This window comes from Ananas comosus, linkage group 23 (genome assembly GCF_001540865.1).
Source record: "Ananas comosus cultivar F153 linkage group 23, ASM154086v1, whole genome shotgun sequence".
Classification (NCBI taxonomy): domain Eukaryota; kingdom Viridiplantae; phylum Streptophyta; class Magnoliopsida; order Poales; family Bromeliaceae; genus Ananas; species Ananas comosus.
In genome coordinates this window covers 5,303,973-5,318,771 of record NC_033643.1, presented here as the reverse complement: position 1 = coordinate 5,318,771, position 14,799 = coordinate 5,303,973, and the positions used below count along the sequence as shown (strand labels likewise).

General features: G+C 35.8%; 1 protein-coding gene across 1 annotated transcript; it reads left to right on the top strand.

Moving 5' to 3' along the window:
- LOC109728388 (ubiquitin-like-specific protease ESD4) lies at positions 5,858–13,808 on the top strand. Its single transcript, XM_020258779.1, has 7 exons — positions 5,858–5,881; positions 6,430–6,528; positions 6,860–6,952; positions 7,063–7,182; positions 9,006–9,109; positions 12,825–12,897; positions 13,115–13,808. The coding sequence occupies exons 1-7, from the start codon at positions 5,858–5,860 to the stop codon at positions 13,175–13,177; spliced, it is 576 nt and encodes a 191-aa protein (XP_020114368.1). The 3' UTR covers positions 13,178–13,808.

Sequence of the window (14,799 nt, the reverse complement as noted above, 5' to 3'; positions counted from 1 at the left end):
TTTAAAAAAATCCAAGACGCACCTAGGCGCAAAGCGCTGTTGGAGCTTAGGCGCAAGGCACAAGCGCACGTCCAAGAGAGGTAAAGCACACATTTTCATAGAATGGTTAAGTAGCACTAAATATACCCTTTAAAACCATATTATCACAATAAATAGTCTATAACTATCCAAATAATTATGTTTTCGGAAGGAGACAAATGAAGAAAAAAAAAGAACCAAGCAACATATATGATAATTTAAATAAAATAAAATAACACAGATAAAAGGAGAACAAAGTACTTTTTTTGTCTCCAAATAAAGGTCAGCATAAAAATAACTAGTAATTCACAAACATATAGAAAACTTTGACTTCAAAAACATATAATTATGAGTATAAGATTATAAAAAATAATATGCATAAAAGTTTAAAGTTTTAAGCGAAAAATCATTAAAAGGGTATTACGCTCATATGAAAGCTAAGTGTAAATCAAGGCTCCAAGCCAAAATACGTCATATTAGGAATATTAGTTAGTCCTCATTCCTCAATCATCAATTATCATCTTCATCACTTGATGAAGAATACTCCTCTCCCTCTTCAGATTTGTCATCTCCAGTGTCTTCTTCTTCTTCATCTTCTATGTCGAGAGTCTCATTAAAATCAGGCTATTCATCATTTATAAAGTTACTAATATTCCGAGATTGAGAAGATGTAGCTTTTGCCTTTCCTTTAGCACCGCACTTGGTACAACTACGTGATCTAGTAGGATGGATAGGCTGATTCACCCCTGCTGCTTTAGCCACTATTGTAACGTATTGAAATCCCGAAACAATAATCGAACTTTGACCAAATTGGTTAAAGTGTCAAAAGAAAGCGATGGACAAGTTCCTTTTGCATTCCAATAATGTTGGAAGGGCTAAAAATGAGTTTTGGAAGACTTAGAATGGTTTTAGTATCGATCGACGCGAGGTAGAGTCGAATCGAAGCCTAAAACAGCATTTTGGAGCTGTTGTAACGGTACAAGCTGATGGTTGTACCAGTACAACCAGCGCAATCCGAGCTAAGTAGCTCTCGGGTTGCTGCAGTCCAGACCTTGTACCGGTACAAGACCCCTTGTACCGGTTCAGACCCTGCGCACCCGAGAGGCAGCTCTCGGGTTTGGCTCACTGTTTGGCCTTGTACCCGTACAAGAATCCTTGTACCGGTACAAGAGGCCCCAGACAGCACTTTGAAGTCTGATGCAAATAAGACTTTGTGGGGGGTTTGGTTGCAATTGTTGCAACATGTTATGAGCCTAAGCCCTCTCCCTTTTACAGCACACTCTCAAAACACTCTCTCTCTTATTTCTCTCTTTCTCTCTCTAGAAAAACCCTGGGGTTTGGTGGAGAAGGTGGAGAAGAAGAAGAAGAAGAAGTTGGATTTTGGAGGCTTGGAGGCTTTGGTGGCTCTCCAACAAGGTGGACTTTGGTGAGCTCATGGCCAAGGTGAGTTTATTGCACAAGAGAGTCTAGGGTTTGGTTTTAAACCTTGGGATTTAGAGTTTTGATCCTCTAATTAACCTAGAAATCCTCTAAAGACCATGACTCCATGAAAAACATGGATTTCTTGGACCCCTCTCATGGTGGATCACTAGGGCTCAAAGTAGATGCCCTAGGGATGGTTCTAAAAGCTTAGGAACCTTAGTAGAGAGCTTCCCAAGTGATTCTAAGCTTTCTTTTGCTTAGCAATGAGATCAATCTAGGGGAAATGCAAAAATTGCATGTTAGGGCATCCCAAAGAGGGGTTTTGCCCAAGTTAGATTTTGATCTATTTTGATCATGTAGAAACTTAATTGAGGGTATTTTAAACGCGTTGGAACGCTCGGTTCGACAATCTGACGAGTGTACGCAAAGTTATTGACAAAAACATCGTTTTCCGTACAGATAGCTGCAGCACGCGGATTAGGGCTTCAAAAATTCCAAGAAATTCACCGAAACATCCTTGTAACCATCTAAGGTGGGTGGTGCACTCCAAGGACATCGAAAATCTCTTTATGTCTAAGTGTCATATTTTGAGCATATGTGCATTTTTGAGCATCTTGCATAATAGGGTTAATTGTGAGCTTTTTTTATAACCAAATGTAAATTCAAATGCATGTTAAATGTTTGTAAGAATGAGAGAATGATGATCCCTATATATGCATGAATGTGATAAGAACCTAGAAGGGTTAGTAAATGAAAAGTGACACTTTGACATAGATCTAGCAAGTGACATCGACGAGTCTAGAACCCTTAGTAAACAAGTGTGGCATTTGGCATGAGGACAAGAATCTAGCACTTAGAGAACAAGTGTGGCATGAGTACAAGAACTTGATAGTGTATATGACATTAGTGATAGTAAAGAATGCAAAGGAAAGAATGATTGAGATAATATGACATTTCAACCTTAGTGTAAGGGTCATTTGAGCATGGTCTTTCTTAAAGTTAAGGAGTGGATTGAACTTAGAATCCTCAAATGTAGGATTGATCGTACTCACATTAGTCCTTGCTCGAGGTTGTGGTAGCTCCCCCTCGGTCGATGTGCTCCGGAGTCGACATCACTGGGTTGTAGCGGGTATCTCCCCAGAGGACGGTACCATCGGGTTGTAGCGGGTATCTCCCCGATTATTGGGATTTTGAGTTGGTGAGTTTGTTGAGGGCGAAACCTACGGGTTAGCCAAGAGATTGGGTATTGACACTATGATCTTGCATTCATCATGGGCATTATATTGTGCATATCATTTATATTGTTCAGGCATATTAGTGCATTTGCTAGTTGGTTACTTTCTTTCCTTTATTCTATTATGCCTGATTAGACCTAGTGGGATAGTCGGCGTGGTTGGTTGCCGAACCCACTGGGAACTTCGTTGTAGTTCTCACACCCCTATTTCCACAGAGCCGGGACCCAGCGAGCCGGCGGACGATCGCGGTAAGGGCATCGCGCCCTAGATAGAGACCGCCCGAGTTGTTCGTTTACCTTAGTTGCATACCCTTTATTATATCATCTTTTGTACCTCGTTGACGAACTTACTTTAATGAACGATGTAAGGGATATTTACTTTAAATGTCAAAAGTTATATTTTGGGTGAAATTAGATGTAAAATGAAATGATGCAAAGTTGTAATAGATTCTATAGGTGTAGTTGTTTACTTTCACTCTTGGCTATTGCTTGCCCTCGTGCAAGCCATTGTGTATGCTTTCGCTTAAACAATTTCTATACTCTATCTGTACCTGTTGTTGAGCCTTGGGCGGACAGGGGAGGCTCTGTCTGTTCGGCGTCTGGTTCACGCTCTCGAACCTGCCAAAGAGGATCGGGCTCGGGGCGTGACAACTATACTCCATGTCAATATGTCATCTTCCCAAACATAATCCTCATCTTTCCTCTCATCATTGTTGTCTTCATCCATTCTTCCAATCAACCATTCATAAATATGTTATCTCACTCCAGCCTAAGCTGGAGTGAGCTAACATATTTTAGACCTACTCCACAATGGTTCTGTTCATTCTTTCAATAATCTGGTGTAGGGAACCTTTTTCACTCTTTTGATGATTTTCTAAGCAAAAATCATCAAAGGAACTAGAGAAAAATTCACGACCATTGTCAGTTTGCAAGCACTTAATAAAATGTTCACTTTCCTTTTCAACACATGCTTGAATTTCTTAAAGATTTTAAAAACTTGATCCTTTGAGGCCAAAGAATAAATCCAACACTTTCTAGAATGATTATCTAAGAAAGTAATAAAATAGCGTGCACCTCTAAGTGACTTAACATTGTAAGGACCATAAACATCGGAATAAATCAATTCCAATAGCTTGCCTTTTTATGCATTTCATTTCTTTTGAAGCTAGTTATTTTTTTTCTTATAATGCAATGCTCTCAAAAAATTAAGAAATGAATGCTCAAATGAAGGAATATGGTTATGTTCTTGTAATACTTTCATACCATGCTCACTTAGATGGCCAAATCAACTATGCTAAACTTGCATATCTTCTCCTTTTTGAGCAGTTCCATGAATTGTATAGAGACTTCCATCCTTTTGCCTTTTTAGAATAATCATACTACCCATTGATATCTTGATAACAAAACTAGAATCATCCAATGGTCCTGTCGATATTAAGTTCTTTGTGATCTCCGAAACATCCTGCACATTTGTCACTGTATGCTTTTTGTCATTTGTTTGTTTTATGACAAGGTCATCAATGCCCATGATCATTACCAAGATAGACATATTTACTATCTATTTTTGTGTATGTAGAAAAATATGATTGATCTAGACATATAGGAAAAGAAGTACCGGAATCCAAAACCCAAGTGTTTGCACAAGAGGGAACCGCGCAAGCAACACTTATTATGGCTCCACCTTTACCATATGAAATGTTGTTAGCTTCATTCTTGATGCCCTTGTCCTTATCCTTTTGCTTGGTTTTTAATGCATAATAATCCTTTCTCACATGACCCGTCGTTTTGCAACACCAACAAGCTTTTTACCTTGTGTCTTTGACCTTTCTTTACTTCAAGATCTTTCCTTTGTGTCAGAAGATTGGCCTCACTTTAGTGACCTTCCTCTTTCACCAATTTTTAATTACTCAAATCACTAGACAATTTGATTTGTGGCCTTGTGAGTTTCCTCATTCAACAAGGAAGCAATAATATCATTCAACTTAAATTTGTTCCCCATTGTGTTTGTCACCATAGTAATAAAAATATCCCAACTTAGAGGTAAAGAACTCAAAAGGAGTAAGTAAACAAAGGGCTTTTTCATGAAGGTTGATTTTGACAGACTTCAATTGTGTTGCAATAGAGTGTGAACTCACTCACATGCTTGTGCATAGTAGAACCTTCTTGCAGCTTCAAGAGAAAAAGTCTCTTCATTGCATGCATCTTGTTCACACCGGAAGATTGCTGAAACGATTGCTTTAAAATCTCCCATAACTCGGATGCGGTCTTGCATTGATAGACATCAAATAAAATCGATGGTGAAATACATGGCCTAATCGTCGCCAAACATTTTTGGTCAAGTAGATCCCATTCACGATCATTCATACTAGTGGGCTTTGCACAATTTCCCAATATGGTAAATCAAGCTCTTTTGCAACTAAATAATCCTCTATCATGATTTTCCATGTAGGGAAATTACTCTTATTCAACTTCTCAAATTTTATTGCTTTTTCCATTTGAAAGATGAGTAAATGAACACAAGTGAGTGTTTAGATAACTACCAATCAATCTATGATACCAATTGTTGGTGAAATAAGGGCGAAAAATATTGATGGCGATTGAAGAGACGAGGGCTTTATCATTATTAAGTTTCTTAAACATTGGCTGCGTTGTTTGGGGAAGCCAATTTTCAATTGCATGCAAGCTCTATCCTCTATTTTTCAGTGGAATGATGAACTGTGGGATTATAATAAAAGATGAGTTTTGAAACCTTTCTTATATAATTTTTTGTCATTAAGATACCACATTAATGATCTTTGTGATATTAATATTACACAACACTATGAGTCTTTACATCTGGTTTCCATTCTTGATATTTATCATATACATTAAACTGTTTTGTTTCTTTATACTAAGTTTTATGGACAATCGTGGTAGGTTTCGCGACAGATGTTGTAAGAGAAGAAGTAACCATTCTCCACATTTCCCAAGCGCGTTAAGGACTTTGGTGGTATTCTTCATTCTTTTTATTGTCTTTTCACTCGTATTTTCGAGTTCGACCAACTTTAGTGGAATGTTGATATTTCAATGTTGAATTGATATCATGAAATTCTCTTGCCTCATTGATTTAACAAGGATAACATGAGTTGTTTTACTTGTTTCGTTGTGTTAATTACGTACTTCAGAAAAGGGCCGGTTTATTCGATGTCACATAAAGACGTTGTTCTGGTATAGTAACAGTGAAGTCAAAAGGTGTTTTATAGTACATATCCTGATCCAAGGATATATGATACCTAACGTCTTAATTATTGATATACTAAAGATTTAAATCTTAAAGTTCTTTATTTGACTAAACTAATTACGGACGTGTAACGGACTGCGGACATATACATTTCTCGTTTTGAAAGGTTACTATCGATAGTTTGTACAATTAAATTATTTTTTAGATCCCAAGATCCCTTGTTCAGTCTTGTTCAATATTGGTACCTATGGTTACTCGTCCTAATTAGGTTTCATGTACTTCAACACGTTGAGTAGAAGGCTGACGAACAAACACATCGTTGTCTTTATCTTGATGATAACTTTTTGTGAAAGGGATGTTTCAATGCAGAATCGTATAGATTAAAAACCACTCTTGAAGGTTATCAAGGGTCCTTTCCGTTCTTTATTAGAGTGTTAGTTAGAATTACTTTGAAGAGCTTTTATTNAATGCTACAGTCGCATGGATCGTCTTATATCCTTCCATGTTCATATTCATTTGTTGCTCCCTTTTATAGGTCATAAATTTGTACCTGGAACTATTGAAGGAGAGAGAAAGAAGCCAACCAAACAAGTTTCTAAAGTGCCAGTTTTTTAATACTTTCTTCAATAAAAAGGTTTGCTACTACGATCATTTCCTATTAATTTTACTTTGTGATTTGTATTTTTTTTTAAAAAAAACTCATCTGCTACTTGGTTTGGTGATCCATGAATTTTATTGACAATATGGGCAAAATTAATTTTGTAATAAGAAAGATGTCCCATCTATTTCTTAGGTTACAAGTTAAAAGACAAATTAATCTCTTAATATTTTTTTTTGTGTATATTTATTTATTTACTTTTAGTAATTGCTGGTTGTCTTATATGCTCTCTATACTTTCTTTAGCAATGAGCATGCACCAATTGTGTTGTAATTTTTTTTTCCCTTTCTTTTGTTTCCCTGCTTAGCTGATTAGTGGGAGCAATGGCTATGACTTCAAGGCGGTAAGAAGGTGGACGACACAAAGGAAATTAGGTTACAGCCTTATTGAGTGTGACAAAGTACATTCTTTTTTTTTTTTCTTCTGATGAAGCCCTCTTTCCATCTTCAATTCTTGTTTTTCTATATTGACATCTCTTGATTTCATTGTTAAGTTTGCAATTCTCTTCAGATATTTGTTCCCATTCACAAGGAGATACATTGGTGTTTAGCAGTTGTCGATGTTAAGGATAAGAAGTTTCAATATCTTGATTCACTTGGTGGCATTGACATAATGGTGCTGAGAGTTTTGGTGAGCTTTGCTTGTATCTTCTCTCTCTCTCTCTCTCTCTCTCTCTCTGTGGTTTTGTTAGAATTATGCTGAATGATTTTCTTAGAAAATTCCACTAGTTTTTCCTCGTGGAATTGTCAAGCCAGCTACTTGAAGTTTATATTGTACTAATGCTTTTTAATGAGCGTAAAGGCCTGTTTGACTGTACTTCTGATTTTGTTTTCAAATACATTTATCTCTAGTTGTATGTGTATAAATAGGAAATTCTGTAGTAGGGGAAAAAAAAGGAGATTATGGGGCCCAAATGCAGAAGCTACAGTGTGGAGCTTCTTATCCTGTTGCAGGGAAAAGCTGTTGGTGGGTTTTTCATTACAGGAACAGCACTATACTGTACAGTAGGGCTAAGAGGCTTTAAGGCTAATCTTGATAACTTATCTCTTTAAGGAGAGAAGCTATAAGCGTGGAATAGCCTAATAATAGGAGATCTTAAGTCTAGAATTATCATGTTTAAGGAATGTTCACCATATGCTTAACCATGCAAAAGGTGGACGCATTAATCTATTTACAAGAATGTCATGCAAGAATTGGGAAATCATTTAATGTGTTACTGGCACTAAAATAGACGTGCCTTGGTAAAACTTTGAACAAGCCTCTTTATAGTATCTAAATCTCTCACCTTTCGATGTTGGTTCAGTTTCAATGGATACATTAGGTTTAAGGTTATTTGCGTTATGTTTAAGGAATGTTCACCATATGCTTAACCATGCAAAAGGTGAATGCATTAATCTATTTACAAGAATGTCATGCAAGAATTTGTGAAATCATTTAATGTGTTACTGGCACTAAAAATAGACGTGCCTTGGTAAAACTTAGCACAAGCCTCTTTATAGTATCTAAATCTCTCACCTTTCGATGTTGGTTCAGTTTTAATGGATACATTAGGTTTAAGGTTATTTGAGTTATATGAGTTAGTTTTGAGGTCAAAATCTTGGCCTAGTTGTTCTATTTTTTTGATTGGTTAGTTAGAAGTCATAAGGTACCGTTAACGCCTCTAAAGATTAGATGGCTGGCTAGGAGGTGTGGCAAATGGATTATTCTGACAGAAGATAAAATAAGAGGTTTAGATAAGAAAGTGTTATATCTTGAAAACGACTTATGCATAAGCTTAACTCATTTGATAGTAAGTTTCTGTAACAAGGAAACCTCTAGGACAAGTACGAAATGAGGCATAAAGGAAAAGTCATGTACTTGATGAACTATAAGCAGAATTGATGTGTCTTCTCTATGGGCTTTATTTCCTCGTCTCAGCTCTTAACTTTTTTTTCATTTTATTTTCTTTAATACCCACTCTTAACCCTCTTCTTGACTGCCACAATAATTGCTGTAGAAAGTAGAAACTCAATGCAACCCATATTTTTGTGTCTAGCATCTAACCGTATTTAGATCTGATCTAACAGCTCCTAAAAGTTGTATTCAATCGGAATATGCAGTAGAGCAATGTAGTTGTAGGTTCAATTCTTTCATTTGTCAGAAATATGTAGGGTTCTGCTGATTGATTCGAAGGTTTGAAATTTCTTAGATAATGCAGATAGTTTGATGATCTGAAAATTTTTTAATTGCTTTAATGTTCTTTGGATGGATCAAGTCTTGTATGCCAATGTTGTAGAATTTTACACGCACATTCACACAACCCTACCCCACACACTCCACCGACCCCCCACCAACACCCACCCCCCTTCCCCACCCCCAAACACTTATGGGGTTGGATAAATTATTTGTCAAGGGTAAATGCTGTCATTTCTTTTCTTACTATTTCTTGTAATGACTATGTTTAGTAATTGCAGGCAAGATACTTGATGGATGAAGTGAAGGACAAGAATGCAAAACAGATTGACACATCTTCATGGAAACAAGAAGTTGTTGATAACCTTCCTTTACAGAAGAATGGGTAAGAAGTTTTTGATGTTGGATTTGCATATTAGTTGTTTTTTAGTATGGAAACCTCTGAAATTTGGAACCAAAATATTCTACGAGATCTTTGACCTCATCACTATAACTTCTCTTTTATAATGCAAATCAAATTAGATTGTGATTTAGGATTGAATTGATTAATTAAAATATTAGATAATTAAAATTGTGGCACTCTTGCAGTAAAGAATAGTTCAATTTGAAGAAAATTTCATAAAAGCAAGTACTAAATTTAAATTGCTTTGTGCAAAATCTTGATGTATATTAGACTATTGAGATTCGTGGCACAATTCATCTACTTGTACAAAATGCACAAAGGTTCTTTGAAGGAAGATTGATTTGTTGTTTGGATTTCTCTATTTCTACCGGAATAATATGGAGAAGTGTTAGTATCTCCCAATCCTAGCTATAGCTTTCAAACCGTTAGATAGATTTAATGTCTCTATCGGACATCTTTTTGCTCCAAGGGAAAGACGAGTCTCCTCTTCTAGCTTAAGCTAGAAGTCATTAACAAACTCACTTTTTTATCAATTAAATTGGCTGTTCATTACAAAAGAGAAGCCTCTTATTTATAGGTCTATAATCAATATAATAATCGTAGTATGATAAGAAAACCTAAATAAGGAAAGGATAAATTAAAAGATATTCCTATAATAGGTATTTTAAATAAGGGGCAATTGCTTATATACCCCTGAAAAGTTCCCGACTTTCCGATTTGCCCCTCTTAGAAGGCTAATATTGAAAATACCCTTTCTACATTCCAATCTATTTCTAATATACCCCTAGAGTTAAAATCTGTTAATGAACTCTGTTATCTCTGTAAAATTATTATTTTGCCCTTTTAAATATACCCTTCCACTATCACTGACTTTCTTATTTGCCCTTAAAGTCAGGGGCACAAAAAGTATTTTGACTTTTGGTCTTTTCCAATATACCTCTCTACTGTCACCAACATTTCTTATTTGCCCTTAAGGGCAAAATTGACATTTTAATTTTTTTTAACTGTGGTAGATGTTTAACTCATGTTTAACCCAAGTTAACTTAACAGGAGATAACTGCGGGGGTATTCTGCAATAACGGTGGAACATATGAGGGGTATTTTAGAAAGAAAAAAAAAGTAGGGATAAATCAGATATTTTCAAACGTATGAGGGGTATATAGGCAATTATCCCTTTAAATAAAATATCTTTCCTAATCTAATAAGTAAAATAATCCTAATCTAATTACAAAAAGACTTTTTATCCAGATCGTTCTATAATTTTGGGTGGTCGTAACAATCCCTTCCCTTTGAAAGACAAGTTATTCTCAAGGTGTGAGTCAATATAGTGCAACAGCTGATGATGAAGTCTAAGTAGTCTTGTCTGCGCGACAAGGTCGATTATTAGTGAAGTCACATCAATGCCTTTTAATGAATAAGTTTCGTTAAAAAATCTCTTGCGATCTAATATTCTCATACGATATTATGTGTGGTGACCGAACGGACTGTTGGATGAGAAGTTGTGGTGCAATTGGTGACTCCGAAAATAATTATTTTTTGAATAAGAGAAATATGGGGTTGTGGCAGCAACAACTTCTCTTAGACATTTGGTGGTAGACATGTTAATGTAACTAATTTAGACAACAGCTGCATTGGATTATCCAATTCTATCAATCGTGAATGCGGCAAAAATTGTCCAGTGGCAGTGATGGCAGCAAAGTATTAATTGGTGATGGCACTGACAGAAAAATGACCGACGATGGCAATGGCTGGTTGCATGGAGGAGTTTGGAATTCTGTTTGTCGATCAATATTCAATAGTCTGCGGAGTTGGATAGGCATCATGATGAATTTTGGAACCAATCTCAGCTAATGGAGATTTATCCAGATTGACTTGCGATCGCATATTTGTATTTATAGTGCTGATGATGAGGTGCCATCTTTTGGTTGAAACTTCCTCGGAAAGTTTTAAATCCATCATCACGCTATAGAAGCTTGTAAGGCTTGAGAAGTTGTTGATTTTGCTGTTGCTCCAAGCCTCGTTGCTGGTTGCTTATTATCTTTTGCCATATATCACTTGGTATTGCTTTATCTCCATCAGATTCATCATCATGAGACAGAAATGTAAATTTCTGAGCGTTTCTCTTTTAGGTGCCATGCATAGAAACTTTTGTTTACAATAAAGTGAACTAAAATAAACTTAATTAAGTCGAAAGCACTTTAGTTGGATTTAAATCGGCTTAAATTATGCTTAAGTAAACTTGCTCAACAATAAATGACTCGGTTTGGCTCGTAACAAGTTAGTTTATCTTGTAACGACTTGAACGACTTCAAATCTCACATTGAGGCACCCAAGGTGAGTGGAAGTTGACTAGAGGAATCCGTACAAAAGAAAACTTTCTAGTAGTCTGTCAATTCGTAATCGTTTCCTTCTTTTAAGCGGAAATCTTAGTTCCTTTATCTTCTTTTGTTTTCTTATTGGTTGAATCCACTAAATGAAAACCCTAGCGAAAACCTCTAGATCGAAACCCTAGATTTCGATATGAGAATATAGTAGGCGGGATGTTGAGTGCATCGGAAACCCTAATCCGGGATCAAATGCAAGCGCGAAGGAGAAGATGAAATCTTTGGATTTGGGTTCTATCTATAGCTCTAATGCCAAATTGTTAGGAATCTCTTCTTTGCTGGAGAAGAGAATCGGCAAAAACCCTAGTTCTCTTTATTGATGAAATTAATCGACAAAAATAAAAAGGAAGGCTTGACCTGTTATTTATAAGCATCCAAAAGCCCTAATACGAGTAAGAATGCGAATCTAATTCAAATTGTTAGGGTCTGATAATAAATTGCTTGAATCTCTCGCTCCAAAGTGTAGCTTTGATGCTGATAGATAGATTTAACGTCTCTATTGAACATATTTTTGCTCTAAGGGGAAGAGGGATCTTTTCTTCTAACTTAATCTAAGCTGAAAGCTATTATAAACAAAACTCACTTCTTTATTTATTAAATTGACCGTTCATTGCAAAAAAGAGGAAGCCTCTTATTTATAGGCCAAAAATCAATATAATATCCTAATTTAATGAGGAAACCTAAATAAGGAAAGGATAACTTAAATGCTATTCTTAATTTAATAGGTATGTTAAATAAAATATCTTTTCCAATCTAATAATTTAGTAGATATTTCAAATAAAATATCTTTAGTAATCTAATAAGTAAGATAATCCTCATTTAGAAATGAAAAGACTTCATATCTGGATTGGTTTTAAATTCGGGGTGATTGTGACAAAAAGATTGATTATTGCTAACCGAAGTCGTAGATTTGACTCAATGAGATTTTTATAACAACAATTGTTTTTTCCTGTGACCCATTATACGTGAATATTGTTCTTACATTATGTTCTTCAGAATTATCTGGTTGAGAACCCAAACTTAGACCATTTTCCTTGCTTATTTTCCATAAATTATTTTCAGAATATCTGATTGAGAGCCGAATCTGAATAGGCAAAATTATGATCCCATTTTGGCAAGTATAATGGTCTTTTATTAGCCCGCTGCTTGAGATCACTTGTTCATTGTTACTGTAATGATCGAGTGAATCACATTGCTATCTTTTTCTTTTTCCTTTTCTGATGTGATTAATTTGGATTTAAATTGTCTTACATTCTTTATTGGTATGTATCAAAGTTTGGTTCTAAGAATTAACAGATCTATCGTCTTCTCAGGTGGGACTGTGGGATGTTCATGCTCAAATATGCGGACTTCTATAGTAGAGGCTTGAGCCTCAGTTTTAAGCAGGTGAGGCTGTGTTTTTTTATCAGATTCATCATTCCTTAGAGATGATATTTCTGTTGAATTAAAATATTTGTTTGTTGCTGTTTATGCCTTTGTAATATCGCTTAAGATCATGATCATGTAATATCGCTTAAGATCATGATCATCTCTCTATTTAGAGCTGTCATTTTCGCCTATTTAGGCCAGAGTAATGCACTGACTTTACTTTTCCTCTTATCAGGACGACATGACATATTTCCGAAGGAGAACTGCAAAGGAGATTCTGCAGTTGAGAGCTGAATGAATGAAATATGCAGCATTATGTTAGTTTTATCCTCAAGTTTTGACGAGTTAGAAACAATAGGAGCTGCAAAAGAGCTTGAAGGCGGGATCTATTAATTATAAGTAGCTGCAGACAATCTATAGATGCCTTGAATCCTCAGTTGCTTGGTGGGGCATTTCGAAATGACTCGGCCTCTTAGGAATTTGCTAAGTTTAGTGAATATTGCTTCCAAAATGGATACAAATGAGGCCATATATATTGGAGATATCAAATGGCGAGAGAGATGAAAGGTTTTTGTCCTCTTTCCTGATGTGGTTGGATTTTCCTTGCCTGTCAGGTTATTATTCAATTGTTTGCCTCTTTTTGTTTGTTTATCTTTTTGACCCTTTCACCTAATCTCTCAGTGTAATCAGTTAAGTAAAAATGTGTGATTTGTATCTCCAATGTAAATCAGCGGACATTCCACCTCGAGCAGGTGAAATAGCAAGAAATTTTGCTTATGCTGTGGTTGGTTTGACAAATCATCCCGTGAAGAACAGTAGCAGGCTATTTTTCTTACATATAGATCAATTTATGTGTTCGGTTTGTTGTTTAAACTCAAGAACTTGTATCCTATGCTAAATCAGTTTGATTTCACTGTTGTTGCCAAGATTTGTACTTGCATGTATTCTTTTTGTGATTTCTTAGTGTTCTGTGCATTACAAGTTATCTCGATGATGAATGCTGGAAAAAGGTAATATACCGACCCAGTAGTAGTATCTTTAGAAATTGTAGTCATATTTTTTAAATTTAATCTGTCTTGTTTGGTTTGGCTTCTGGAATGGCCTCCTCTCCTGATATGAGACAGCAATATAGTGTTTTAAATTTGGAGGTTCTGCTATGGCGAAAAGCTGAACTGAATTTTTAGCCCCAGAAGCACATATTCTAATTTGAAGCTTGTGATTGTGCTACTGATTTGTCTGGAGTAGCCTCCTCTGCCTCTAACAAGCAGCAATGTAGTTTTGAAATTTGGAGGTTATACTGTCGGGAAAAGCTTCATTGAGCTTCGTCCTGGTCAGGGTCATATCGCGAGTAGAACGGGGCTTCCCAACTGACAACCCTTGTGGAATGTGACACCTATAAGATTTGGAAGAGTCTTATATATAAGATACGATAGAGCTAAACTTTTTAACTCAGTTGTAGTATTTTGAGCGATGGCTAAGTCCAAAATATTGAGAGGGTTAAGCGTGATAGGACTAAGAGATCCCTTTAAGTGAGGTGTCACTGTCACTCTACTGCACGAAAACAATCTACATCATGTCTTGCACATGATAGTTAAGGCTCACAAGAAAAAAAATAGGAAAAAAAAAAAAACACCCACAAAGACCAATAATACAACATATAAACTAGGTAAAATTCAATTTGTTCCCCGTGTTTAGCACATTTTTTACTTTGTTATTTTGTGGGAAAGAAAGTTACACTTAACTAGCCTATATTTTTTTTCTTTTCATCTAAGTACCTCCAATTAAAACTAAATAAAATAGAACAACAAGATAATACTTTTTAAAAACTACAAGACAATACAATGTATCATTTTATCATCTTATAATCTACATCACTATTTTGTAGTTTACATAAAGGATCACGTTACTATCCTATTTAAC

Bases quoted from the DNA above. Each gene is read 5' to 3' on its own strand.
- LOC109728388 (XM_020258779.1), top strand. From the start codon at position 5,858: ATGTCACATAAAGACGTTGTTCTG. The intron at 9,110-12,824 runs GTAAGAAGTTTT...TCGTCTTCTCAG, and splicing joins CTTCCTTTACAGAAGAATGG to GTGGGACTGTGGGATGTTCA. The intron at 12,898-13,114 runs GTGAGGCTGTGT...TCCTCTTATCAG, and splicing joins TGAGCCTCAGTTTTAAGCAG to GACGACATGACATATTTCCG.